The 28,000-nt window shown below is 34.6% G+C and overlaps 1 protein-coding gene across 1 annotated transcript in view; it reads left to right on the forward strand.

Moving 5' to 3' along the window:
* The window catches only part of ADAMTS19 (ADAM metallopeptidase with thrombospondin type 1 motif 19), a 147,811-nt gene that overhangs the window by 60,255 nt on the left and 59,556 nt on the right, over positions 1-28,000 (forward strand). The window contains exons 8-10 of the mRNA XM_030470481.1: positions 17,194-17,299; positions 26,318-26,458; positions 27,695-27,845. Of these exons, the coding sequence (XP_030326341.1) occupies positions 17,194-17,299; positions 26,318-26,458; positions 27,695-27,845 (398 nt within the window). The remainder of the gene's footprint in view (positions 1-17,193; positions 17,300-26,317; positions 26,459-27,694; positions 27,846-28,000) is intronic.

The raw sequence follows: 28,000 nt of genomic DNA on the forward strand, positions 1-28,000 counted from the left end.
CATGTAATGAAAAGATAAGGGGGAATGCCTTTAAACTGAAAGAGGGGAGATTTAGATTAGATATTTATTAGGAAAAAATTCTTCACTATGATGGTGGTGAAGCACTGTAACAGGTTGCCCAGAGAAGCTGTGACTGCCTTATCCCTGGCAGTGTTCAAGGCCATACTGGATGGGGCTTTGAGCAACCTGGTCTAGTAGAAGGTGTCCGTGCCTATAGCAGGGGGTTTGGAACTAGATGAGCTTTAAGGTCCCTTCCTACCCAAACCAGTCTATGATTCTATGTTATAGCAGAGGGGGTGGGGATTTGGTAGTCCTGCCTTGCAGAGAGAAATGTAGGAGGCATGCCTAGAGAATGAAACAAGCAGAGACTAGAAAGATGATTTTTGTAATGTGTGTGCATACATCTGTTTTTTGGCATAGTACACACTCAGGTTGGATATTGGTGAAAAGTGTTATATTTTAAGTAGAGAAATACTGTTTGAAATTACCATTTTAAAATTCTGTTGATTAAAGTCACCCATACCTTGAGATGTACACCTAGCCCTCCACTGAACATTGTGGCCAGCATTTTTTTCTGATAGTCATTACTAGTGTAATTAAATTTGTTTATTTTGTTGTAAATATTGTTATCCTGGATGCCATGAGGAATTCAGAGTGGGAGCACAAGCAGTGGGACAGACAGACTGGATGAGGAGAAGCAACCACAGCAAGTTTCTTCCGTGAAGGAATAGATTAATCTGTTAAACTTTCCGGGTCAGAAATGTTCTCTGACAAGTCTCCAAGCTTGCTGCCACACAAAATTTGCAAAAATGGCAAGAGCATTGTAAGCTTTGATTTTTTGCCCTGTGAGTTGATTTACCCCAAAATACAAAAAATGTCCTGGAAAAATGTCAGAAAATGCTCTGAACATATTCTGTGTAAAGGAAAGATAATTTTTCTCAGTAAGATTGCCAACATTCAGAAAGCTGGGTTCACTACTTAATCTGCAAAAGACTTCCTATGGAGATTTCCAGTGTAACCTAATCTACGCCATTCATGTAGCTTTGCAACACATACAATTTTGCATTCATATGACATGCTCTTTCACGGCAAGATCATAATAATAATGACCTGCGTGTAAAGGAACACCTCATACACTGAGGGCAGAACAATCTTTAAAGTGCTTTTGTGGAAAAGCTAGCCATAGAAATCTCACTCAATTTCGCTTCATAAACTTTGGTTTTGTTAGAAGTACTGTGGCTCAGACGTGTATTCCATAGCTGTAAATGCCTCAATAACTACAGTGTTCACATGTGGCTTCTGAACATTGATTTTTCTTGTGACATTGCTAGGATTTTTTTATTTAGTATAATCTGAACTATGTAGAAGTGTGGAAAAGCAGAATTTCCTTAGAAGTGACATCCATATGATAGTACAGTATGTCTGGTACACAAATACCTTTAATACACAAGATTTCTTTAAATCATCAGGGAAATTTTGACTTCTACAGTCTACAGAATAAAATTTGCTTTTGTCAGTGAGTTACATGTCCACAAGTACAGCAAAGCAGAACCTGATTAGATGTGAATTGCAATAAATAAAAAAAGAAAACAAACAAATAAATAAAAAAAGAAAACACGCAAACAAACAAAAACCCCAACCCCCAAAATAAATGAATAGAATTTTAGTCTACCTCATGTCATAAAATGTCAAATGAATTATGCATGCTTGGTGCAGTTCCTCAGGAAAGCAGAATTTAGGACTGCAATATGCTTGCTCAGTCATCAAATCCAGACGTTTGCTATTGCAAGCCTCCACTTTATTCCTCTTCTAGATATCTTAAGTTTTAAGAATTATTATGATTCCTTTTAAGAGTCTCATGTTTGCCTCGAGAACAGGGAGCTAGGTTTTCACACCAAGACAGCGAAACCTTTGTTTTCAAGCTGTGTTGTCAGACACAAAATAACTATGTACAACACATGAGATTGTTTTATTTAATTATTTAATTATTTTATTTAATGTGTTTAAAGCTTAATTAATCTCAACAGTAGTAGGGTAACACAGAATAAATCTCCCTGAATGGACTCTTCATGGCAATTTCATAATCACTGAGCTTACTTTTAATTACTAACCACTTATCATATTTAAAACCCAAGTCTTTTCTTCCTTAAACAGTTGATCAAGGACTTACTCCTTCAGGCAATTTCTTCCTCTATTTTATTTTATTTTACTGTGAAGTGCTTAGCAAATGCATTTAGAGAGTTGAAAGTGAAGGAAAACCGAAAACCATTTCTGTTTTGTTTTTCAGATTATACTACAGAAGTCACTTACTGCTTCTTTACTAAGTATGTGCTAACAATCTGTCTTAGGAAACACCAGGGCCTTTTAATGTGTTTAAGAAGACTGAAGGTTAATTGTCATGCTCACATCCAGTTTCAAAAATTTACAAAGAAATCTGTAAGTGAATTTTATATAGAGCTTAGAAAATCTGAACTTCTGTTAGGCTCTGAATGTTCTGGTTCAAGGAATAATAATTTTTTGAGAATTAAAGTGTAATACATTACTCATTTGATGTGCAGGATGATTTTGTGGATTTGTTGACGGTGTTGGTATTTAGGATTATCTTTAGCAGTATTTATTGGTATAATGCTTATAAATGAAAAATAAATGCAGGATAGTTAAGATAGTATTAAAGGTGCAATTATTCCTTAGTTACTAAAGAAATCAACATTTTCAGATATTTTGGTTATCTTAAAATGTCGCTGAGGTTAGTGATTATTTCTTTTTACATTACGATAATAACTATTACATCCCTTCAGACCCATGTCTAATTCTTGTTTCACATTCCAGTTCAGATAGATACACTCAGTTATGCTTTTTCTCATCTGGGTGACATGCTGTGGTTGTTCTTAACATGTTTAAATCCCAGCAAAGTCAACTAAATGCTCAGTTGCTGAATTTGGTCTTGACAGCAGTAAGTGGTCCTGTAATATATATATGCAGTATCATCCATAGTTCTTCTTAATTTCAGGTATAACCATATCTCTTCTGTGAAAATGTAATACAGAATTGTAATTTTCTACAGATTTTACTATTCACCTCTAGGTAAATTTTTGTATTTATTTTGTATTGTTTTCTGTGTTTAGTCTCAACTTATCTTAGGTATTTAAAATTCTGTCTTAAAAGGATTTAAAATATAGAGAGTCTTACTATATGTAAGGAATTTTAACATTACACTGAATAGCATTTGGAAGATTGGTACTTGGAGCTGTAACTTCAATTTCTTTCACAGGCAAAACTCCTGTGTCCATTAGAAAAAGGCATTCCCAAGTAAGGACAAAAGAATCTGTAATATTATACAGCACATATTTGCTTTGTGTTAAAGCAAAGAGCAAGAAATTGGAAGCTAATTATCACAATAATTTGTGTTTGTCTTGTGAGTAGTGTGTACTTTCCAACGTAACGTATGAATCTTTCAGCTGTGCATGCCAGGTTCAAAAGTGGAGTATCCGTGAAACGTCAGAGTAATACTGCTATGGTACGCAAGAGAAGCTCATATTAAGGCTAGGGAAGAGTGGTGAGATACAAAGCATAGGATAGAACTGGGCATGGCTTAAGTAAGCTTAGGTCTCTGCTGACAAATATTTTTTCACCAGGAGAAAATTTGCAGTTTTAGCTAAACAGACTGCAAGAGATAAATGAATGATTTAGTGATCCTCTCACTGCATTGAACAGTTAATTATATGCTTAGTAATTTTATTAATCCAGCATGTTGAAAAACTGAATCAGGCCCGTTGTCTCCTGGATTTTACAACTGCAATACTCATCTTTTGTAGCTTGTTTTTATGTGAAGAGCATTTAGATGAAATCTTGCATACATTCATAATAAAATAGTGTGGGTTGCCAACTGTAAATAATTGCGCATCGATAATCAGTTTTTCTATATGTTGCAATACTGATATATACCCTGTATTAGTTTATATAAAGAATTGCTCTTCATGTCATGTGTCATACATGCAGACAGTTACGTTTTAAAAATGAAAAATAAAATTTGGTGTCAAGCATTACAAATTTAAAAAAATCCAAAATACATGGCTGTAAAGTAAGGTATACCCGGCATTTTTCTATTAGTCTTGTGTTTAGCTTGTGGTAGATATCCTTGTGTCTAGTATTTGCATCCCTTCAAAAGAAATATTTGCAATGTTATATTTGAATAGTCAACCTCGTATAGTATTTTGCACTGAAAAATTACACTGGTTTTTTATTGGAAGTTGTTTTCAAAATAAGAGAGACCAGGTAGCTCTTTGTGACTAATGCATCAGTTTCTGTGTCCCATAGCCAAATCATGGGAAAAAACATCAGAATGATGGAGTTAGATAGACCATGTAATGAATGCATACTTTTCTCTGGATTTTGAAGAATGGGATGGGTAGCCATTGATACGTGGGTCCTTTAACCGAGGAGGAAACAAAACAAGCTCTGTATATGTGGAGAGAACTATGGAGATCCATACAACTGAATCTAACTGTTGTCAAAATATAAGGAAAAGTGCCTCAGGTGTAAAAGCAGGAAGGAGCAGAGGAACATGGCCAAGCCTCACTCTTCATTTAAATACATTTGGGCAGATTTTCTGTTTGAATCTGTATCATAGCTCCCTTTTGTGATACTTAAATGGCAACAAGTTCTTCTGTATTTCTCTTCTGAGTCTGTACCGAAGGTTTTATGTTCTCAGGGTGATTGTATTCTAGCTTGAATAACACATGAGTTTCTTATCAAGTAAGCCATCCTTTACTGGGCTTGCTGAAGCAGGGACTTGTCAGGTGGCATGTGACATACAGGAACCTCCTCTAGTTCTCAATTATCTTACATCTTGCAGACTTTGCAAAGGTAGTTTTGATAATGGTTGAAGAAGAAAGACCTGATACTCTCAGCTGTTCCAGCTTGCTTTCATGGGGTTCAAACTTCTTCAGGAGCATCTCAAGAAACTCTAAGAATTTCTGAGTTGCAAAGAGTTTGCAAGAAGGGATATGGTCTTGAATAAACTCATCAGGTGCAGGTACAAATTGGACCACTGAGCAGTTAGCACTGACTCTTACTTAGGCAGATAAGGACTTTCATCATTCAGCACAAAGCAGTATATGCTTAGTTACACTAATGAAGATGGAATATGGGATGGATATCTGGAGATAACAGTCGTAATTTTAAATAATTTTAGCTGAAAAGAGGTGTGATAGAATACTCTTCTCAAGATAGTTTTTCCTTTGTTATCATTTATCAGAGAGATAATAGTTAAGCTTGCCATCCACATCTAGAAACATTTTCTGTATAAATGAACAGTTAGCTATTTAATTCACTTTTCCTAGAAGCTGTGCTACGGGTGTCTACTAAGATCTCTGACGATCAGTCATTTTTTTATAGTGCATCTCTCTTGTAGTGAAACAAAATTGTAATTTCTTCACATAAAAAAATTTAAGGTCACAAACTTCAAAACTTTGGCCATAGAGTAATAGATTATTCTAAGGAATCAAAAACCCAAAAAGCAAACGCATTTTTCAATCCCCTTAGCGGGCCCTTGTCTCACACAAAAGAGAACACGGATTATGTCATACTTTAAAAGAAGAAAAAAGTATACCAAATATGTTTTTTAAGAGAGGTCTCAACAACAGCAAAATAATCATTTTCATATCAGTTTTATCTTGATTATCTCATAAAAGCATTGAGAAATGTTTTACAGGAATCACCCCAATTGCAGAAAGCAAGGCAATATGTATCTGTGCTGAAGCACTGTTTGTCAAGGAACAGAGTTTGTGTTTCTACCAAACAGTGTCATTTCCATAGCATGGGTATAATAAAGTCAATTCAAAAGAAGGCATGGCAGCCTTGTTTTCTTCATATTTTGTTGTAGAAATAAAAACAGTTCTCAAGAACGTGTCTAAGAGTGAAAATTACATGGTTTCATGAGTGATTTCACATCAGTTTGTTGCACGGCAGATAGTACCAAGACAAGGGGAAGAAGGGACTAGAAATTAAGTTATAGGGAAAGCAGCTTAGTAGGGTATCATCCTGGAATCTTTGTAAGACCAGGAAAAGCACTGGTGATACATCATGAGTAGATCAAATTGGTAAGAGTAGTTGATGTTACACAAGGCTTGGAAGCATATTAAAAAAAATAATAATTTGATGAAATGAGACGAGGTGAATTCAAAGGCATTGCAATATGCATAGATGTACAGAACATGGGGGGCAACTTCAGCAGCTTGCACGTTTTATGAATGTGAGAATTGAAACCCAGATGTCAGGAAGGCAAGAAGAGGGATAAGCATCTGAATGGATATTTGCACTATTTGGATGGAGTAACATAATTCTTTATTACCTCTAGTTTATATTTTACTCTGTGATGCTAATATATTTTGACCCAAGTGTAAGTGTACAGAATGGAAGGCTTATAATATTCTAGAACATCCTAAAGTGAACTCACACTTCACAGCAATGAAAGCAGTTTTGACAACCAACTGGAGCATCTTATGTTGCAGGGTAACATCTATTCATCGCATTTCTTACAGGGAAAGTCTGATTTTCTCAGAAGCAGAACCAGAGATGAGACAATTTTAAAAATACAGTATTTGCATTATAATTAGGAGTGCAGTAAATATTTTCTGGTTGTGGGTTTTTTTTACAAATTACAGAAAACATTTAGTCATCTTGAAATGACATATGCGCTCAAGTTTTAAGTTCAGGATGATTCTTTTAAGGTTATAAAAGTTATATAAAATTTCCATTTTGAAAATAGAAACTATCTTAAAACTGATCTCTAAAACTAAAGGAACTTTTTAAGTACCTATAGTGTATGTAGCTCCACTGGAAGTCTAAAACTTACCCTTACATCAGTATTTTCATAACATGCTGTTATGTACACTATGCTTCCTATTTCCTTGGGCCAGGGCCCTTGACATTAAATGATGAGGCTTTTTTTAAATATACTTTAAAACAAAAAGTTGGATTTTTTTAATGTGTTCCAGACATTTAAAATGTTTTAAAATCAACCAGGCTTTTCTGTACATTATTTTTATAAAAGTATGTTTGAAAGAGTGCTTACATTACATAAAAAAAAAAAAGCAATTTAAGCTATTGGCAGTGGCAAGAAAGTATACAATAGCAAAGCTGTAAGAAATTATTAGAAAAGGTTGTCTTATAAAATGAGGTCAGTTTGTGTTTCTTAATGCTAGCAAGTATTCAAATTGCAATTTCTTGTACTACTCTGATATTCTTGGCAAACTAGAATTTCACTTGCCTTTTGGCAAGGGTACCTCCCTTTGAATTAAGTTTAGAGTCTGTGATTCCTGCTTTTCCTTCTAAAGTCATACTGTAGCAGAATCCTCAGTTTGCAAGCCTCTAAAAGATTTTGCACAAAGTGTTTATACAGGGCTAGAAAATTAACTTGGTCCTTTCTTTCTGTGAAAGATAACTGTTTTTAAATACTTCATGCAGTAAATCTATGCCACTTATTTCTTACAGATTTTTGAATGAACAAATACCAGATGTGAGTCATCCAATATTAATCAGGCTACTTAATCATCTAAGATATTTGTTCGCCAGGAGTTTTATTTCTCAAAAAATATTCGAGAATTAAATACCTAGACCTGATAATAATTTTCCCATGTTAGCCGTTTTGACAATGGAACATTTATTTTTAAATGCATCTGAAGAATGATTGTTCTCTTTGAAGAACTTCACAGAGAATTTTCCACTTTCATGAATGCCTCCATTTCTCAGATTTTTCTGTGACACTGTTCAACACTTCATATCACAGATGTTTGTAGTGGTCCTGCATGCTTCCTGACTGGTTCAAGAGCTACTGTATGCTCTGACACAGGGTTAGTTTCCAGCACCTGAACAGAACTTGACTCAAACTGAAAACAACAAGAAAGAAAAATGTATTTTAGAAAGGGTTAATTCTATATTACTTTTGCTTGTTTCAAAGAATATTATCTGTGGGGAGCAATGAAATGCAAGAGTATCAGAATCCAATACTCTCTGACCAGGGTCTATTAGATATTCTGAGGAGAGTTTAATGTTTAAAACAAAAATTACTTATCTGAAGATATTTGATGTTACATGGGATTTTAATTTATCAAATTTATCATTATGGTAGAGTACTGAAATCACAGAGCAAACACAGTATAGCCGTAGCAGTACTGATTCCCATTACTGGCATTTACATGCTCACTGTCACAATGCTTGGTGACCCCAAGAGGCAGGAAGGAATATATGAGTTAAAGTCAGCTCAAGTCCATCACTCTGTTCAAAGTTCATTCTGTCAATTTTTCAGTTTTCATACACTGTTGGGCTGAGCCACATATGCACGTACCCCTTGCTGGGCAGGCTAACTCAAGAAGCCATTCACACTCTTTTGATTAACTCAGGGAAAAACATTTACACAAGCATTCAATTCACTGAACTGATACAGGCACTTATATGAAACAAACGCTCCAGTCCCTTTTCTGTTGAGCTCAGTTCAGCTTTCTTTGCAACAGCTGTGGTCAGTCACTCCCTACATTCTTCCCTCAGCTTCATAAGCACATAGTCCTTGCCCATCTTATCTGACCCTTCTTCTGTTTTAGGGATTTATTGGCCAAACACAAAAAAGTAATATTTTTTTTTTTTTAGTAGGTTTGTGGAAGTAAGGCAGATGTGGAAAAGAAACATGAAATGTGGGCTAAATAAGGATCAAAAGAGCAGGAAAAAAGTATAATATATGTATATAGAAACAGAAAGATAATTAGTCAAAGGGATAGATACAGCCTTCATACAATGTGCACCACCTTATAACACTTTATACAACTGTAGGTGCAAATCTGGAGTAGTGGTGTCTCTGGTTGCAAAGGTAAATAAGTTAAAGGAAAATGTACGATTTGGTTTACCATATTTTCTAGTCATTGTTATGATCCATTAATAGCAGTCTCTCCTTGGCTTCTAGGTTAGGGTTCATTGTATCAAAGAAAAGCATAATTCAAGCTCTGCTTTTTTCCATCTAGCATAATGTTTTAAAAGATGTTTCTTCTGAATAGTCTTTCCTGTACTCTATATGTATATAAGAAAGTAATGGACAATAATAAAAACTCTTATTTGTAGAGAGTAAATTCTCATTTCTGTTTTGCTACAGCTAGTCCCAAGGTGAGAAGTGCCATATGCTTAGATTATCATGAGAACTGGAAATGGCTAGTTCCTACAAATAGCTTTCCCTCTTCCTTTTTGCCCAAAGAACAGCCTTGGTCCCCAGAAGGTGTTGATAGAGAAAGGTACAAAAACAGCCTGAAAGACTGCAAAACAACGTTGTCATATTGCCCACCTATAAAGCAAATGCAAATGTAGAACAAGTTTAAAAACGCAGAAAGCAAGTTTGAGTTGTTAAAAGTACTTCCAGTGGTGTACTGCAGTTTCCATTGTCATCATCTCCGCATCTTGTCTGTAGAGTAACAAGGGTTTTGTCAACATAAGGAAACAGAGTCTTATGGTAGGAAACGGGCACCAATTCTTAATCTGAAGCATGTGATACTAATTTGAAGTAAACTGCATATCTGTTATGACTGTCAAATGCATCAGTGAAAAGCATATCCTCAAGATGAATTTATTTATGCTTGTATTTGGTGAGAGCTGTTCTGACATGGCTGGCGCTCAGCTTGAAACCTGTTTCTGGGTTTTAACTTTGCTTTGGAAAGCCTCATTCAGTTTTGTTGCCAAAGAAGTGAGGTGTCTCCTTTTCAAAGTCACGTCTTATTTGATTGTATACAGCAGAGTTCCATGAAGCTTTTATAAAGCACTCTGATAATTTATCTACATAATTTAAAGGACTGAAAGCCTTTATTGTGTAAGCCCTAAAAATAGACTTTTCTACTTCTGTTCAAAAGTTAAACTTATAAATGTAGATCAAGATTATTAATTTTCTATGACATGTAAAACAAACATCTAGAAAATTTTTTTTGCAAATCATGCCAATAGGAAGTTAGAGTAATGGATCAAGCTAGTTCAATTTCTTGTAAGACTGACTTCTTGCTTAGAAAGACTAAGTTTGATTTTTATTTCATATTAACAGCATGAGAAGATAAGAAGCAAAGAAAACCTTTAGAACATACTACTCCATATGCTGTGATTTTTCACATTTTCTTCTAAAAGGAATGACTTAGGACCTCTTCAACATCAATATACACAATCTAACCAAGTTTTTTTTCTATTTCTAGATTCCAGGTGCAAAAGTCAAATGGGGAGGAAAAGAAGTTGTTGACTTTTCTTTTGCAATTTATGGCTTTTTTTTTCTTTTCATTTTCCAGTATGCAGTTTTCTTTTGCATCTTTGTCTTTGTCTGTTTATGCATATTTTTATGGACAAATTTTCCACTATGTGATGTTGCCTTTATTAAAAAAAAAAAAAGGCAGTTAGAAGATTTTAAAACTATGTGAGCTGTACACAGTGGCCATTTTACAGTGTATCGTTGCTTTAAAGTTTTTCCTTTACATTTTACAGATTTCTTTTTCATATATTGCTTTGAAGTTAAAAAAAAAAAAAAAAGATATGGAAATATATCTGTGTATTCATCTTGAGAGAATTTTTTTCCATGTGGGCTGCATTTTAAAAGAAGATTATTATCTTCCAGCAGTTCTGCCATCCCATCCCATCCCTATAATAAGATATAAAACATCTGTGGACTGTTCATTAGGTGCAAGAACTAAGGATCTAAAACTGTACAATCACATATTCAGAAGTTGTTCATGGGTATATGGCATACATTATATGGCCCCCGCGTTTTTAGATTTTCTCTTTCACTCTAAGGATTAAAGTGCAGCAGTTTGCTTAGTAGTCTATTCTGAAACATAAAGATCACATACTTAGGTACTGATAACATTTTTCTGGAAGCATTAGTTTTTCTGAGATGTACATAAATCATAAACTAACAAAACTGGTGAGTAAAATTTGAGTTACATTTTTGTAAAATGCAGCAAAAGTTGATTTCTTTTTATCCCATTATTTTTTTCTAAAGTCTTGCAGTTGTGTGTGTGCATTTGTGTATATACACACAGGCATACAGGTATATTTAACATCTAAACCTAAAAAGAAAAAAATAAATATTTCTAGGCTTTTCTCTTTGCATTTGAGATTCCTGTTTGTTAGCTGTGTTGTTTTGATTGCTGCCATGTTTAAGGACTGCTGATTCACTGGTGACTGACAAGATTTGGTTTTTGTGGAAATCATCTGGGATGCAATTCAGAGGAGCTTGTGTTAATTACGCACTCAAGTGTCAGCTCTGTGGAAAGCTTTTTTCTCTTGTTTCTTAAGAAAAGCACCTGGGCTGCTAAAAAAAATAATTTCTTAGATTAGTAATCAAGTTCAGTTAAGTACTACCATTTATGCTCACAGGCCCATTTATTTGCCAGTTCAAATTTAAAATACTTATGTTTGAATCCAAAGTGAGACATACTTGGGCATTGTGTGTTTCTATTGAAGTGGCTTGCTCAGTTTGTGCCTCATCAATAATTCAAACTAAGGTCATGCTATCAGACGTGTATTGCTGCATGGCACCTTTGAAGGTGGTTGTGATTGAAATCATCTTGAGTTTTTCTGCATGTTTTCTATCCATTTATGGCTTATCTATATTTCATCAGTGTCTTAAACTATTGTTTGTGAAACTTGGTCTGGAAACTTCTACACATAGTTTTATTCATAGTCTATGCTTAAGCAATATCAATTGTATGTGTACTAATTTAGTACAAATAGATCCATCATTCATGAAGTTCATGAACAGTTGCAATGTTCCTGAAGTTGTATCTAATATATGGATTTACGTTATATCTAATGTGCATTCAATAGTAATAGTGTGCTTCATTATTTTACCTAGATGACAGGGAATGCAGTAGGCACTGGAAATCTGTTCTGTTCTACCGTTTTTGATCTTGGTCAAATTTGAGAAGTTTTATTGCTGGATAGATACCATAACAAAGAACATACTATCCCTAGAGTCATGAGAATAGAACATACTTCTTCATTAAAAAATGCTTTAAAATGGAAATACTTTTTTTTTTTCTTTGTTGCTGAACTGTGCTATACGAACATATGCTGTCTTCAGTTCTTTCAGTTTCTTTTTTCAAGTGTTGGGAACAGAACATATGTATTTGGATTTCATGGAAATTTTGATTTCATCTGGACTGGAAATTCAGGTAGACTGTGCTCTTCATCAATAGTAGAAGGAATATCTGGGTGATCCCCTATCCCTCTTCATCAAAGAATATGTTACAGGAATTTTGTTCTGTATTTTTTATGGTCATTATCATCTTATAATCTAGGGAAAAAAAAATAAAAAATCTGTTGGGCAGAACATTACTGTTCCCAAAACAGAGAGCTGTGACATAGCTCAGGAATGTGTAGAAGTGATGTCCAGGTAATATCAGTGGACTAAACTGGTGGTGTGTAGAAGGGTCTCTTTCTCTTTTAAAATCATCTAAAATTAGCAAGTAGATTTTGAAGTAAGTGAGGGAGGAGATTCAGAATAAGCACATAGCTAATGGTGTGACAAACCAAGTTTGAAGGTGTTGTGAAACCAAGGAAAGTCAGAGAAAAAGAAATTAAAATGTGCTAAGTAAGTAATTTATGTGATTTTAGAATGTTAGCTCTATTTTATTGGATCACTATAAAGGGAGAAATAATAACCATTCTCTGGCCTTTTAGAATACAATTTTACAAATACAGACATACTATGATGATCAGATGATCATATACAAAGATGATCAGAGGGCAGGAGCACCTCTCCTATGAAGGTAGATCGAGAGAAAGAACTGGGGCTGTTCAGCCTGGAGAAGAGAAGGCTCCGGGGAGATCTTTCAGCAGTCTTCCAGTTCCTAAAGGGGGCCTACAAGAAGTATGGAGATGGACTTTTTGCAAGGACATGTAATGAAAAAATAAGGGGGAATGCCTTTAAACTGAGAGAGGGGAGATTTAGACTAGATATTGGGAAAAAATTCTCCACTGTGAGGGTGGGGAGACACTGGAGCAGGTTGCCCAGAGACATTGTGGCTGCCTCATCCCTGGCAGTGTTCAAGACCAGGTTGGACAGGAGTTTGAGCAACCTGGTCTAGTGGAAGATGGCCCAGTCCATGGCAGGGGGTTTAGAACTAGATGATCTCTAAGGTCCCTTCCAACGCAAGCCATTCTATGATTCTGTATTTGAATCATACTTACATGTTTTATGGTCATTGTAAGAAAGAGCAATGATTGTATATCTGACTGCATATTTCTTAATGTGATTTTGTTGGTTTGGTTTTTTTTTTTTTTCTTACTGTGTTTTTTTCATTCCTGCAGGCAATGCTGACAGTAGCCTTTTAATATGGGTACTGGATTTATGTTATGGGCAGCAGGCCATGAATGAGTAACAAAGCTAACAAATTTGTTTGGATACCTTAGATGGTAACTTGGTTTTGTATATCTCTGTGAGCTGAAGCACAGCTTTTCAACAGAAAAAACGTGTGCCTAATTTGAAACAATGAATAGTTTGATGATTTGTTGAGGATGTTTGTTAAGGTACCAGAAAGGTTTAAAGAAAATTAATCACATTAAATAGAATGAAATACTTATCTCTGTGAATAGCAATAATGGTAATAGTAATGAACTATTACTGTGACTTTGCAAAAGTTCTTCTTTTCTGAAGTAACATGTATTTCTTTTGAATATATACATCTTTGATAAGAAGATGTAGTTCCTTATCTTGTTCTTCTAGGGCTCAGTGGTAAAGCTTTACTCTCTTAATTGATATTGCGTGGATTTTCTTCTGAATTAACTTGAGAAATTGGCATCTACAGAACGAAATAATTTGTATATTTTATATTTGACATGTATTCATCCAGTGGTTTTTTTGTAATAAAACACAGCTTTCTTTATAGATAAATAGCAGGGTCCTTTCTTGAATTGTCAGTGAAATGCTGTTACTGCTTTCTAGACAACACTTTTCACACACTAAGTGTTTTAATTTGAAGTTCTGTGTTGAGACCATGGGGTTCACTAGGAATACCTTAATCATAACAAGGAAGCAATTGTTCATTGCTTTGGTTTTTGTTGTTCTGGGTTGGTTTTTGTTTCCCTTGTGAATTTAACCTTCGAGCTGTTCCATCTGTGTTAATAAGCTACAGGAAGCTGCAGTGAATATGCATGTATTTAAAAAAGAAATTCCTCCTCTTACGTAATGCAGAGACAACTAAGCAAGAGCAGCTGCTTACTGAAGTCACTTTCTTTTTCTCTACACGTGAAATTAATAACCAATGACAAGATATGAAACTGGTTCATGGCTAGTAGTTGGCTGATTTACATCCAGTAGCTGCTGTTGGATGTGGCTTTCACATATGAGGTTTACTTTGTGTAATAGGGTAAAAGTCATAAAACATTAGTTGCATTGGATACTTTTGGACATTTTTAGAATCAGAAATCTGATTAAATGAAATGCAGGTCTTCTGTTTCATATGTAACACTTAAGTAGGTCAAACATAATCAATTCCCTTCAGGGAATGCAAAATGTGAAAGCATTAGTGGTGATACAGATACTGAGTATTGTTTAAAATGCCTACTACTGCTGGCTGCTGCTTCTACAGAGTAGGTATGAAACTTGCTATGTGCATAGTTCTTTGGGATCAAACTAGGGGCAGGCAGATAGTGGATAGCAACTAATAATACACATGTTGTTGTATAGAAAGACATTGCTAATGTACTTGAACCTGCCATTTTAAAGGCCAAAAGAAGGTTAGGGGACTTCTTTTCCCTACAGAAAACTAGAGAACATCAGACAGTTTTCTGTTAGTACTCATTAACAGTCAAAGGGAGGTTGGGGATTTCTCTTTCTGTAGATCCCAGCAAGTATGTTTTAGGCAACTGAGGGTACCCATCATCAGTAGGTGGCCTGGTTTAACCCCAGCTGGTGACTTAAGCACCACACAGCTGCTCACTCCTTCTTCACTCAGCAGAATGAGAGAGAGAATTGGAGGGGTAAAAGTGAGAAAATTCATGCGTGGAGATAAAAACTAATTGAAATATTATTATGATCATTAAAAAAAAACTCTAATGAAAAGGAAAATAACAAAGAGGGAAAAAAGAAACCAAAAAAAACAAACTAAGAAAGACAAGTGATGCAAGTAAAAACAGTTGCTCACCACCAACTGATCGATGCCCAACCACTCCCTGAGCCGTGGCCTCCCCCTTAGTTTTAATGCCGAGCATGATGCCATATTGTATGGAATATCCCTCTGGTCAGCTGGTGTCAGCTATCCTGGCCGCATCCTCTCCCAACTCCTTGTTCAGCCCCAGCCAACTCACTGGTGATGTGATGTGAGAAGCAGAAAAAGCCTTGACTCTCTGTAAGCACTGCTCAGCAGCTACTAACACATCTCTCTGTCATCAACACGCCTTCCAGCACAAATCCAAAACATAGCTCCATACTAACTACTGTGAAGAAAATTAACTCTGTCCCAGCAAAACCCAGCACAATAAGGAAGGTATTTCTGAACATTTTGCATTATAGTAATAGGAATGCCGACAAGACTTCAAAATGCAGCACTGGATTTTGTCTATACTGAGAGTAAGTTTTCAATTTTGTTTTAGCAGTTTGTAAATTAATTGTGTCAGCTGAAGCCAGGGCCCTGATGTCTTCTTCTGGTATCTGTACCAGCTCTACAACTTAGAGCTACAGCGTTAACAGCAGCTCTCTCTCTTCCAGTTTGGCCATCAAAACTGGAGAGAAAATGTCTGAAAGTCTGGAACTACATGGCACAAAATAGTTTTTGAAATATTTTGCTTTTTATTTCAGCCACTGGAGTGTAGCATTAAAAACAAAACATTGCATTTCAGAGCATTTCTTATTTCTCTTATTTTCAGTGGAGTTAATATAAATGATACCTATATTTAGCATGAGGTGTCATTTGAAGGGCTTCACATTTTTTGCTTTCAATGTGTTTTGCCTTTTTTTGTAACACAAATTATTTTTGCTCCTGCTTCATTTTTTCTCCCTTCTTTGGAAAGAAATAGTAAAAGTTGGAATATTCTGCCTTATTCACATATAATCTGTGATTTTTTTGTTCAGTCCTAAGCAACACTTTTTGTCACGAGTTCTAAGTCAAAGAACTTTCAGCCAGCTCTGTTGAGAGCAACATTGCCAGACTAGCAATGGGCTTACTACTTGAATTTTGTATTGTGGATGAGGCATTGTGCTCACAGGCTGACAAATACTTGGATTCTAAGAAGAATGACTTTTATCTTGTTATGTTATCTTATAATGACTAAATTTCAAACACTGTCAAACATTTCAAACTTGACCTTTACATGCAAACATCCAGCAAACATTTTGATCCAGAGGGCACCATTCCATTGAAAGGATGTTCCTGGGAAGAAGGCCAAACACTTGAAACAGTGTTTTGATTGCTTACTCTGAAATTTCAAAGTGACAATAGGTCCCCCCTAAATGAATTTGTGGTCTGAAAAAAGTCACTATTACCCAAATTAAGCTGCGTCTTCCTCAAGCTTTTACAATTACAGACATTTTACTTTTTAGAAGCTGAACTTGAACTCAGAAGCCTACCATTCACAGCTATGTTTTGGAAAACTTAGGTATCATATAGTAGAGGCATTATAACCTCTACAATGAATGTGTTTGTCAGGCTGCAGTCTCCTGTGAACTCTTCTCTGACTCTCTTACACATTTTTTAAATCATTAACACGCTGAACATTATATCAATACTTAACAATGATAATGTGGGGTATGGCTCTCTGCTTTGTATTTTGTTCTTCCAAGTCTATCAGAGGAAATACCTATTCAGATTTGTGTCCTACTGCTGTAGACATCTATTTTCATTTACAGTAGTATCGATATTCATATGTATGTTCTATCACATCTCATTAAGGTACTTAGCAATGCTTTTAAAGAATACAATTTCTGCACATTAAGTCTATATAATCAGATTGTTGTGATTTGTTTGCTGGTTGTGATTTGTTTGCTATCTTTTATCTAATTCTGTGCTAAAATCAGTTGTTCTGCCTTACAAGTAAGTAAACCTTTGTCAGATGTCTGCTTATATATTTGGATGGCTTTTATGAGAATAAGGTTTCATATCAGTTTGGGGTCAATAATACCATAATTCATACAGATAGTAATAACAAAAAATGATTTATTGTCATGGTTGTGTTTCCTAGGTATAGCATATCTGAGTGGAATGTGCAGTGAAAAACGAAAATGTATAATTGCTGAGGACAATGGCTTGAATCTTGCTTTTACTATTGCCCATGAAATGGGTCACAAGTAAGTACATGGATAATAAACCCTAGTATTTGTTTGCATGTAATATTACTATGATTTGATTAATTTGATTGTGTATTTTAGTTTTCCCTTCTTCTTTCAGAAATGCTTTTTAAATTTGATGAAAAATTTGGAAAACAGTGTTTTTGTTAATAGTTACATCTGTTGATACATAGTATGTAAATTAAGAAAATGTTTACAACTTGGAGTAATACAGATGTCTTTATAGCTACACAATAACCAGGTTAGCTGGGAGGACTGACATCATCTAGAGGAAAAGCAGGTGCCCCGAGATGTTTTTTCTTTTGGGACTGTGGTGTTGTGTATCAGATCCAGCTCTGACTATTGTTGCCAACAAACATTTTAATGAGATCACGAGTTGGAAGAGCCTTCATTTAATTTGGCTTTCTCAGGATAGATGCCTGTAAACTGTATAATGGTCACTGGTCATCGTAACATTAATATTGTTTCTTCCTCCCCTTCATAGAAAAGAATGACAAAGTGCAGGTGAAGGTAACTTTCCTTTTCAATTGGATTGAGTGTTTTCACTCATGCCAAGAGGAATACTTTGAAGCAAAATGGAAAATTTCTCAAGTTGCAGTAATCAAATTTATTAGTAAAAGTTTATTTGATTCTTATCTGCAGTACTTGTTAAAGAAATATAAATAGGAGAGGTCTTATTTTAAAATAAAATAAAAGAAAAGAGAGGTGTGTATTAATCTGTCATTTTTACCTGTAGTGTCTGTTCCAGATATCTGTGTATAAATTTTTAGAATGGCAGCTTCAAAGTGGTGACAGAGAGGGATGTTTTGTTAAATCTTTTGAACCTCTGTACATTGAAGTTAGGTATCTTAGAACAAACACTTTGAATTAAAAGTGATTTGGTTTAAATTTGGTCAGAGCTGTCTGAGAATGGATGTTATACCATCTAATGTTGAAACATGAGTGGATTACAGGAAAAAATTGGAACTTCAAATATTTGTATTTAAAATTTGTTCTGGATGCAAAATAAGCAAATTCAGAGCAATTATGTAACTTGTTAGATGCTGCATGAAATTGATGTTTTCTGGTTTTTCTCTTTTTGAGTTTTTCTAACTGCAGAAAGCAACTCCAGGTTAATATGACCCAGCATGTTTGAGTGATAGTTATGATAAAGGAGATACTTCAAAAGAAAAATCTGTTTGTTATTTGTTTGTGTTTTGTAGCCATATGCTCTGCTTTTTTTTTTTTTTTTTTTAACTGTAGTAGTGTTTGCTAATATTGAAAGAGGGGAATGGCTAGAGGAAGACACATTTCTGTGCACTTGTTCCTATTACAGTAAACCAAGGATAAGGGGAAAGAAACAGTAATTGTATATGATCTGCAGATAAGTTCACTGGTGGAGTAAATTTGAAAACTGATTGGGTCAGGTATGACAATATCAGATATTTTAGAGAAATATAAGTACTGCTTTATGCTGCACAATAAAAATGTGTTTAGAGAATAAAGCTTGAAGGTGCAATTACTGGATTTGAAAAAAGGAGGCATCTTGATCAAGAAGAAGTATAATACCTTATGCTTCCTGAGAAATGGTGACGTACAAAATCCTAGATGCAGAAAATGGAAAACAGGTATAAAATTCTTGCAAAGTTATGGATGATGTGGTGGTTCTGCACTAGCAAATTTGAGAACGTGGGATACTGACCTTATAAAGAAGTTTTTGTCTTGCAGCAGACAAATCAGATCTATCTTTGACATTTCGCATACAGGGCTGCTGTATGCGAAACGGTATCCGTAACAAGTTGGACAGGGAAGGTCACTGTTGCTCCCCAGCAGTTCTTCCAAGACTGCTGCTAAGGCCAGGCTCTACAACCCTTGCTGCATTCAGAATCAGCCTGACTGTCAAAGATGTTGAGCTTTAACTTTTGACTGATTTTCATCATTATTGAGTTTTTTGTTCCAAATAAAATTATTGTTGACTGTCAACTGAAGTGGAGACATGGGAATCTAACTTTGAAAAGCACAGCTGCAGTTTGCAAAATTAAGCTTTAGAATTATTTTTAAGGCAAAATGCAAACATGCAAAACAAATTACAAGAAATTGTCTTTCCCATACATGTATTTGTGTTATTGACAGGTTTAGAGAGAAATGGCTATGCTTCTCTGCAGTTAGTGTATAGCTGCAGAAAAATGGACATATTTTTATATTATTTTTGGTATTTTAATATCTGTGGTAACATTCTTATGTTATGCTGATTTAAATCAGGATAGGATCTTATTTGGCAGATGAATATATCTTATCAAACTTGCCAGTGGCTTGGAAATCGTCCAACAAAATACCCTTGCAATTAGAAATGACAGAAAATGATGCAGTTTATCACATTCCTTGCATTTCCATTTACTCAAACTCTCAAAATCTATAGGTGATTCAAAACCATGAAAAAAATAGTTTTGCTTAGTCCAATTCTAAGAACAGAGGCTCAGTAAAGATCTTCTTACTTTTTGCAAGCACATGACAACAATACCTAACAGAAATCGAGCTGCACTAGCCTTTTGGCTAGACAGCAAAAGAAACAGCATAGGAAGAAATGAATCACTGAAAAGGTGAAGTAAGCCTACATCAGCATTCTTAGTAAGTTAAATTTAGATTAATCAACTTTCTCTCTAGCAAGATATCAGGCTCCCGTTTCTCCCAGACTATAATATGCCAGCATGGATTTATAGTTAACTCTCCTTAGAATAGCATTTGTAAACTGAACCGCTAGTGACTGAACAGCGTACAGGATGCATAGGCTTAATTGATAGTCTGATACATTTAAAATAGCTGTGAAAAAGTTGGCAAGAGTTCATCATAATGTCAATGTTTTATGGTTTTTGTTAACAAGGAAACCTTTTTTTTTTTTTTTTGTCTATTCATTGAGTACATGATAGCCTAAAGTCTTTTTTCCTGATTACGTATTTTCTTCAATTTGGAGAAATGTCATACGTCAATGTTTTTCCTTGGCATAAGATTAAAGATATAAACTGCAGACATAACTGTTTATCTTGAAGTACTGCCGTTTGCGGGATGTGGCATGGGTATCGTATTTACCAGAAGTGAATACTTTTCCTGTATTACATACTGTCTGTAAAAAAAAAAAAAATTCAGTGAGAAGTAGTATCTGTCTTCATGTTATGATGCTAAATACATCTGTCACATCAAAACTTTAAATTATTTATATACTTAAATGAAAAAACCATAGCAAGGTGCTGTGTCTAGATCCAATTTCTTGAAGCATGATAGTAGAAGTGTTGGAGTAGTAGAGAAGAATAGAGAAACAGCTGTTTAGCAAAAGGTACAAACTCTGCTGGACAGCAGTATGCAGTATATGTTAATGTCTGTATATTAATAAACATTTTGTATTTTTTACCTAATTGTTTTAAGATAGACAACATCCTAGAGCATGATCAATGATTCACAAAACAGAAATATTCATTGCATAAACATCAATTTTTTTCTTCTCATCAAACTATTAACAAGATTGAGGTTTCCTTCCAGTAGACTTTTCCTTAGAAGACAGTGTTTTTCCAAAAGAAATAATCTTCTACCTTTGACTATTGTAGTTTTTCTGCAGCTGAGTTACTTGTCTTGCAATTCACTTGAGACTAAATAATTCATTTACAAGCAGTAACAATGTGTCTTATCACATTTATGCAATGATCTGTGAAGCCCTCATGTATTTTAAAACACTTACTTATAAAAAAACATACAGGTTTATTTCGCTAACCAGGCTAAACATAACAAAACAAAACAACATATCTTAATACATATTTTTGCATTAATTCTGTAAAATGGCTGATAGAAACCTGCTACTGGTCCATTTGCTTACATAATATTCCATGTAAAGACAGCAGTATGATAAAAGTTTTTTTGTTTAAGAACTGCAATATAAGCACTAACAAAGTAGTGCAGGTTCCATTTTCCCGTCAGTAATAGTCAATGAGTGGTGTTATTTTCACTTATCAAATACATCTTTGTGATACTGTGATATGCAAGATTTTATATTACACAAATTCTTGGGACAATCTTTGTACTATTAAATGCCATATACAGATCTAAACCTTGACATTTCCAAATCCATACTTTAAGAAGTTTTGATCATTCTAACATAATATTATGTGTAATTATGACAAAAAGAAAACAGCGGAAATAATAGGGAGGATAACACTTTGTAATTAATAATGATTTTTAATTACCTCTTTTTTTTTATTTTTTAAATTAATACAATCCATTATAGGTTTGTGATTGATTTGCTAGAACTGAAGAAAATCTATAGGATAATAATTGCAGCAAATTTACAAATGCTATATAGCAATCATTTATGAAAAAACAAATTCTGGAAGAAATCAGATGGCAGATGGGATCAGATAGCCTGATCCCATCACACATCATAGGCATGAACTGGCAGCAGCATTCAGAGGTTTACTGTCTCCTTCACAAAGGGAACACTTTTTCAATAATTTTCATTCTGGCTTGAGTTTAAACTAGTACCATTACCCTGAATCTGCAGTTTACACTCATCACTCCTCTGCTGCTTATCTCATGGGCTGAACTCTTACCTGTTAGGATTTGTGAATCTACTATACTGAATATTCAATAACCTACCTCTGGTTCCTTGGGTACTTGATCTTGTGCTTTTCCTAATCCATCTCTTACTTCCTAACCTGTTTCATTGTTAGTGACTGTCTGAATGGTAGTAATTATCTTTAATCTTTTTAATTTTAGCTACTTTCTTTTATTCACAGATAGACCTAAAGTAATTCTCCACATCCATCTGAATTCACCTGATTACTTGCTCCTATGTAAAGTTTTTGATACTACTTAGTCTTTGTGGCTGCATTGCCTGTTTCTAGTTTAATAGCATCATTCTTGTACAGCTCCACTAACATGCTTTTGAGTGGAATAAGATGGTGATAACCAGGTCATCACTTGCCATTTGCAAAGCACAATGAAAATAATGACTAAATAATAAAAAGCTTTTCACCTGAAGGAGGGTTGGGTCACTGAGCAAATGGTGGCATGAATGTAGCACATGTAGGAGACTTTTGGCATCCTATAGTGAGAAAAAATACAAAATGCAGACCTAATTCTTTCCAAAAGATGTATGCATAGCCTTGTTCAACTAATTTAAATATAGTATAATGACTGAGGATCCTTTGTTGAGCCTTAAAAGAGCTTTTATTTCTTAATACTAAACTATAATTAAATCAAATCAAATCAAAGTGTGGTACTTGGTATTTTTCTGGTGTGTGGGTTGACACTGGAAAGCATTTTGTGCCTGCAAGCCTATAACCTATTCCCTTGATGGCAGGAGAGATGCTGTCATCTATCTTGAATCCAGCTGTATGCATATAATTGCAGCAGTAGTGAATTGTAAAAGAATTATTTTTTAACTGAAAAAATTGAACTAATATTTGTCTCCTACTTTCAGTGGCCTGAATTATTAGTTCTGACTTTTAAGCACAGAGAAATTAAGGGTTTCCTTTGTGCTGTTCCTACTGCACATTAAACATCAATAGCGATCATCTTCAAAATTTAGTAGAGATTGTTCCGACTTTCTGCATGATATCACAAAAAAAAAATCTGGCAGTGTTTTTTTAAACAAGTTTTAGAAGTTTTATTAGATAAAAATATTTTTTCAGTTGACTTGACAACCATGTATAATGTTAGTGGGGTTTATTTGACCAAAGCTCTTTGTCAAAATACTTTTAAACTGAGATTATTAAAATACAGTTTAATTTCATAGTGTGAGTTGAAATATTGCTAATATTTGAGTTTGGGTCTGCATTCCGTAGGATATTTCCTACTTTCATATTTTATCTGCCGTATATAGTCTTTAACCAGAATGGGTGGAGTATTTTTATGTATCATTGAAAAAAATAACACTTCTGTTCTTAAAAAAGAATACCTCTATACAGGTATCATTACTACTTTGAAGTACAGCACTGTTGTCTTTGTTAATTATGTTTTTTCAGGCAGTTACAAAGTTTTCCTCTTACTCCAAACTCACTATCTTCCTCCCACATGCATATGGTGGTGTTTTACTCTTGCATGAGGTTGAATGGTCACAGCTGTAGCTGAGAGGAGCTTATGGACAGAAACGGCAATGTGCCCCATACTAGAATGGAATAGAATTTGTTATGCTAGAGCACAGAAGCACAGAACAGCACCTTGCACAGACAAAAACGGTGCCTTTGTTTTAGTGAAAGCACGTAGTTGTCTCTTTCCTGTAGACAGTGCACCAAGGAAGGCTAGAAAATACCATGACCGCAAGTGTGAGCATTGAATATTGTTATACCATTGATTGTTAATGGCGAAGCTGATAAACATGCTTACTTAACATGCTCTCTTGCTGGAGAAGGTAGCAATGACTGTTCACCTTCTCTCTTTCACCACACACATTATGTGATGCGGTAAAAGAAATCAGGAGTCAATACTACTCCATATCTACTTTTACATGGTCTTGGAGTTGATTCTAGGTCAGATAAAAGTACGCAGTCATTACCATGCTATAGCAGAGATCAACAGTACGCATTGAGGAAGAGATTTCTAAGAATTTTTAAGAGCAGGTTCTGTTACTACTTTAGCATGCTTCTTGTATATTGCCTTGCAATTTAATTACTTCATGTTAGCATAATGACCTGTACTTCCTTTTTGAAGTAGCTGTTCATTCTGATAGTCAAAGGCTTTGATACTGATCTTCACTATTTGCTGCGTATTTTGTTATGTATACTTAATTTGGAGGTGGAAGCATATTGAAGAATGAACTTTATTGGATTAGTGCGGATACTTTGAACTACATTTGAATGCCAAAGCAGATTAGAAATGCTATGAAAGAATAACATCTGAAGTATTGGAAGATGGTTGGAATTAGATTTTTTTGTTAGCGTTTAATGTTGCTAATATACACAGTTGTTATAAGTACAGCAGTTATTACCGCTTCAAAGATAGTTTTGTCCTCAGAATTCATGCACTCATTGACTATACAGAACGCTTCTTTCATGGTATATTGGAAAAAAGGGTTATGCTGATGTTTGTATGTGATATTGGCTGGTGAAACTGTTTTTTGAAACAGGAAAGGTCTTGGTTAAGCTCAGCATACATTTTTCTGGGTGATTTTAAGGACTAGTTTATAACAAAGTCTGACTTCAAGAATTGCTCTTCAGTGTGGATGGGAAAGAATAGTAATTTGAAATTATGTTTTTTTTTTTTTTAATTTTAAAAAATATTTTAAATAATATATGCATGTGTTAATTTCCACTTAGCGTAAATGGAGACATCAATTCTGTAGTTCTGTAATAAACTGTATCAACAAAATTATATGTACTTCTATGTTATAAGTTTCAAATCATAGTTTATATATGATACTGATAACTGAGCACGTTTGCAGTAAGGAAGTATTTAACTTGAAGCAGTGTAAGCAAAATCTATTTCTTGTGCAGTCAGCAAAGTAAAACCTCATCAGACTTTTTGTGTCTTCTTCCTTAGTTCTTATGGATATAGCTCTTCAGATAAGGATATCTCAAATTCTGTATGTGAAGCATGTAAAAAGAATGTAAGGAGAGTGCAAAGGCACTTTTGTGTAGTTGTTTTGTCCCATTCAGGTCATTCAGGAAAAGACAGAAGCTGGGATGAGAGTCAGACGGATTTGTTTACCTCGGTTAGACTGTATACGGCCAATAAAATTACCCACTTCATGCAGACACAGTTGTTCCAGTGCTGCAGATTGTGGAGTGTACACATCACTGTAAGAGGCTGCGCACTCTGATAAGCAAGATAAAGCCCTACATGGCATTTAAATTCATTTCATTAGTAAACACAAGGTCATGCAGTCTTGCAAGATGATATAAAATTTGATCTAATGATGAGGAGGGTTTAGAGTATATTGGGGAAAAAAGTGAACTGGTGTTTTCAGTGATGGGTGGCAGGCCCTTTTTGCCCTTTGGCACTGCAGTCTGATGAAATATAGAGAAGGAATGTTGTACTCTGATTTTTCTATAAAAGCAGCAAACTTCTCCTGTCTTTGCAGTCTCTAAGCAATTTGACTGCTCTTTGGCTGAAGGAATCAGTAAGAGGTATAAAGCTTTAATCACCCTAAAGTTTTGCTTTTCTGCAGTGCAGACGAGGGCTGCAAAATTCCAGCACCACTTTGAATCCAGTGCTCTGGACAGTAGTCCCATGCTCATTTAAAAATCTTCAAAATCAGCCAAGAGTATTTCATTTATTTATCTTAATGCCAGTCAAGTGTGTATCCACTTCGCTAATTTTGAAAACTTCATTTTGATTGAAGTCTGTCATCTTCTGTGTTTACTGGTTGTGAATGAGAATCACGAGTCTTCATTTCAGTTAAAAGTAGCAGCTTCAAGCTAATTTTTAGTAGAAATTTTAATTGCTGTGAGAACTCACTGGGATGCATATGGATGTTGTCTTAAAAATCAAAATCCATTGAATCGCTTCAACAGTGTTATTTCTAACAGTAGTCATTGAAAACACATTTAGGTGATTTTTCTTTAGATAAAATGATTCTGCATTAAAGTAGTAAGCATTTTACTATTCTATAAAATGTTAACAAAAAGAATTTTTGGAATTAAGATAGAATCACTGCCAAAGTATCGAACGATTCACTGATGTAAAAAAGTAAATTTCCCATATTTTTGTTGCCCTTTAACAAGTGAAATATAGTTTATTAAACCTGAAGTAGTTGTGCAGTCTGAACATTCAAAAAGTTGTCCAAAGTGTATGTTGAACAGCTCATTAGAAAATAGTTTTCCCGTCAAAGGAATGAGGCTTCAGTTTCACCTTACAGTATAGAAGTGTCCTCCACACACAGTTCCATGAACTTCTGTGAAAGGTATCCTGGAAAAACATCAGAAGAGATTTGTTACATGTAATATAGAGTGAATTTTTCATAACCGCTTGCAAGAGTTTTAACTTACAAACATTTTGAAAACAACTTGTTATTTTATTGTGCTTTGGTTTATTTTTAATAACTCCAAAATTCAGCATGGGGATAAACCACGACAATGACCACCCATCCTGTGCAGATGGTCTTCATATCATGTCTGGGGAATGGATTAAAGGACAGAATCTTGGAGATGTTTCATGGTCTCGGTGCAGCAGGGAAGATCTGGAGAGATTTCTCAGGTATATCATTCAAGAAAAAGAACTCTTACTGTATGTCATTTACAGATAGCAAGAAATATAATGAAATAACAAGTTTTCAATATTTTTACCACTTCTGTGGGAGATATCTGTTTGTATAAACCATTAAAATAATTTAAATTGTCATGAACTGTATGTCATGATAATACTGTCATGAACATGTATAATATTTGACAGATTGATTAAAATCTGATTTCAAAAATTAATTGTATTTTTATATTTGTATGTGTTAATATTGTACTTATATGTATTATATACATTTATAGATGTGTAAATATATTTAAACTATATAAATAGCCTATATATTGAAGAATGTTGGACAGTGAATGGCCTATGAACATTATATAGATTATCTGATCTATGTTGTGCTGTTTAATATCAAATCATGCAGTATAATTACATTATTTCAATTTTTGATAGAAATTTGCTATGAAATATTTACTAGAGAATAGTATACCCAGAAATCGAATTAAAACATTTAGTTTCATCTGTATGGATCTGCTCCCTAAAGCTCTGTTCCTTTATTAAGTTTATAAATACATATGTTGAGAATTTTCTTGAAACAGTTAAGCAGTCCTCAAAGGTCTGCTTCATGACACTGAAATAGGTAGTGTAAGTTAGATGTGTCAGTCTGACACGTCTGTAGTGGACCTAGACAGAAATCAAAACTATGATTTTCTGCTTTAAGAGGTTTAAGTATTTTCCTTTTTTTTTTTCTTCAGTTTTTGAGAAAAGTTAAATTTTTGGCTACCAACTCAGAAATGTATGTATTTGAAAACATATACATATGTAATTTGAAGTGATTAATTTGAGGTCCACAATTCATATTTCAGATACTTTGAGATGTGAAAACTAAGCTACACAACTGCCTATCGATCATAAATTGTCTATTTTTCATAACTGTTTAAATCGCTATCCAAACCTTAACCAGTTCAGTAAATTTTACACTAAAATGTTGTCCAGCACTTTCCTGAAATTCCTATTATAGCTGATAAATTATATTGTCTTTCTGCAAATGTGCAACATCAGAACAGTTAGTTAACTTTTATCAAGTAAGACATTAATTTATATAAGGTCATTTCTCTGAAAGACGGCAAAGTGCTGCAAATGAAAAATCTCAAGAGTCCACATTTTTGTTATGTCAAATGCATGTTTAAGTCGGCATGACAATCAGACTTTTTAGGATTGCTCAGCATATGAATCTTTGCATATTGCCAGGTCAAAGGCCAGTAGTTGTCTGCTACAGACGAATCCTCAGAGCCTCAATTCTGTGATTATTCCCTCCAAGCTCCCAGGAATGACCTACACTGCAGATGAACAGTGTCAGATTCTTTTTGGACCAGCCGCTTCCTTCTGCCAAGAAATGCAGGTAAGGATAAGTGTATACTTCAGAAAATACACCTACCAACTCATTTTTTCTGAGGGATATTTTTGTGCACGTGTTTGAGAGAGAATATAGGATCTTTCAAATGAGAAGTTTATACTTTGCTTTCCCAAGTTAAGTATTTTCATTTGAGTATTTCA

This window comes from Strigops habroptila, chromosome Z, assembly GCF_004027225.2.
Source record: "Strigops habroptila isolate Jane chromosome Z, bStrHab1.2.pri, whole genome shotgun sequence".
Taxonomy (NCBI): Eukaryota; Metazoa; Chordata; class Aves; order Psittaciformes; family Psittacidae; genus Strigops; species Strigops habroptila.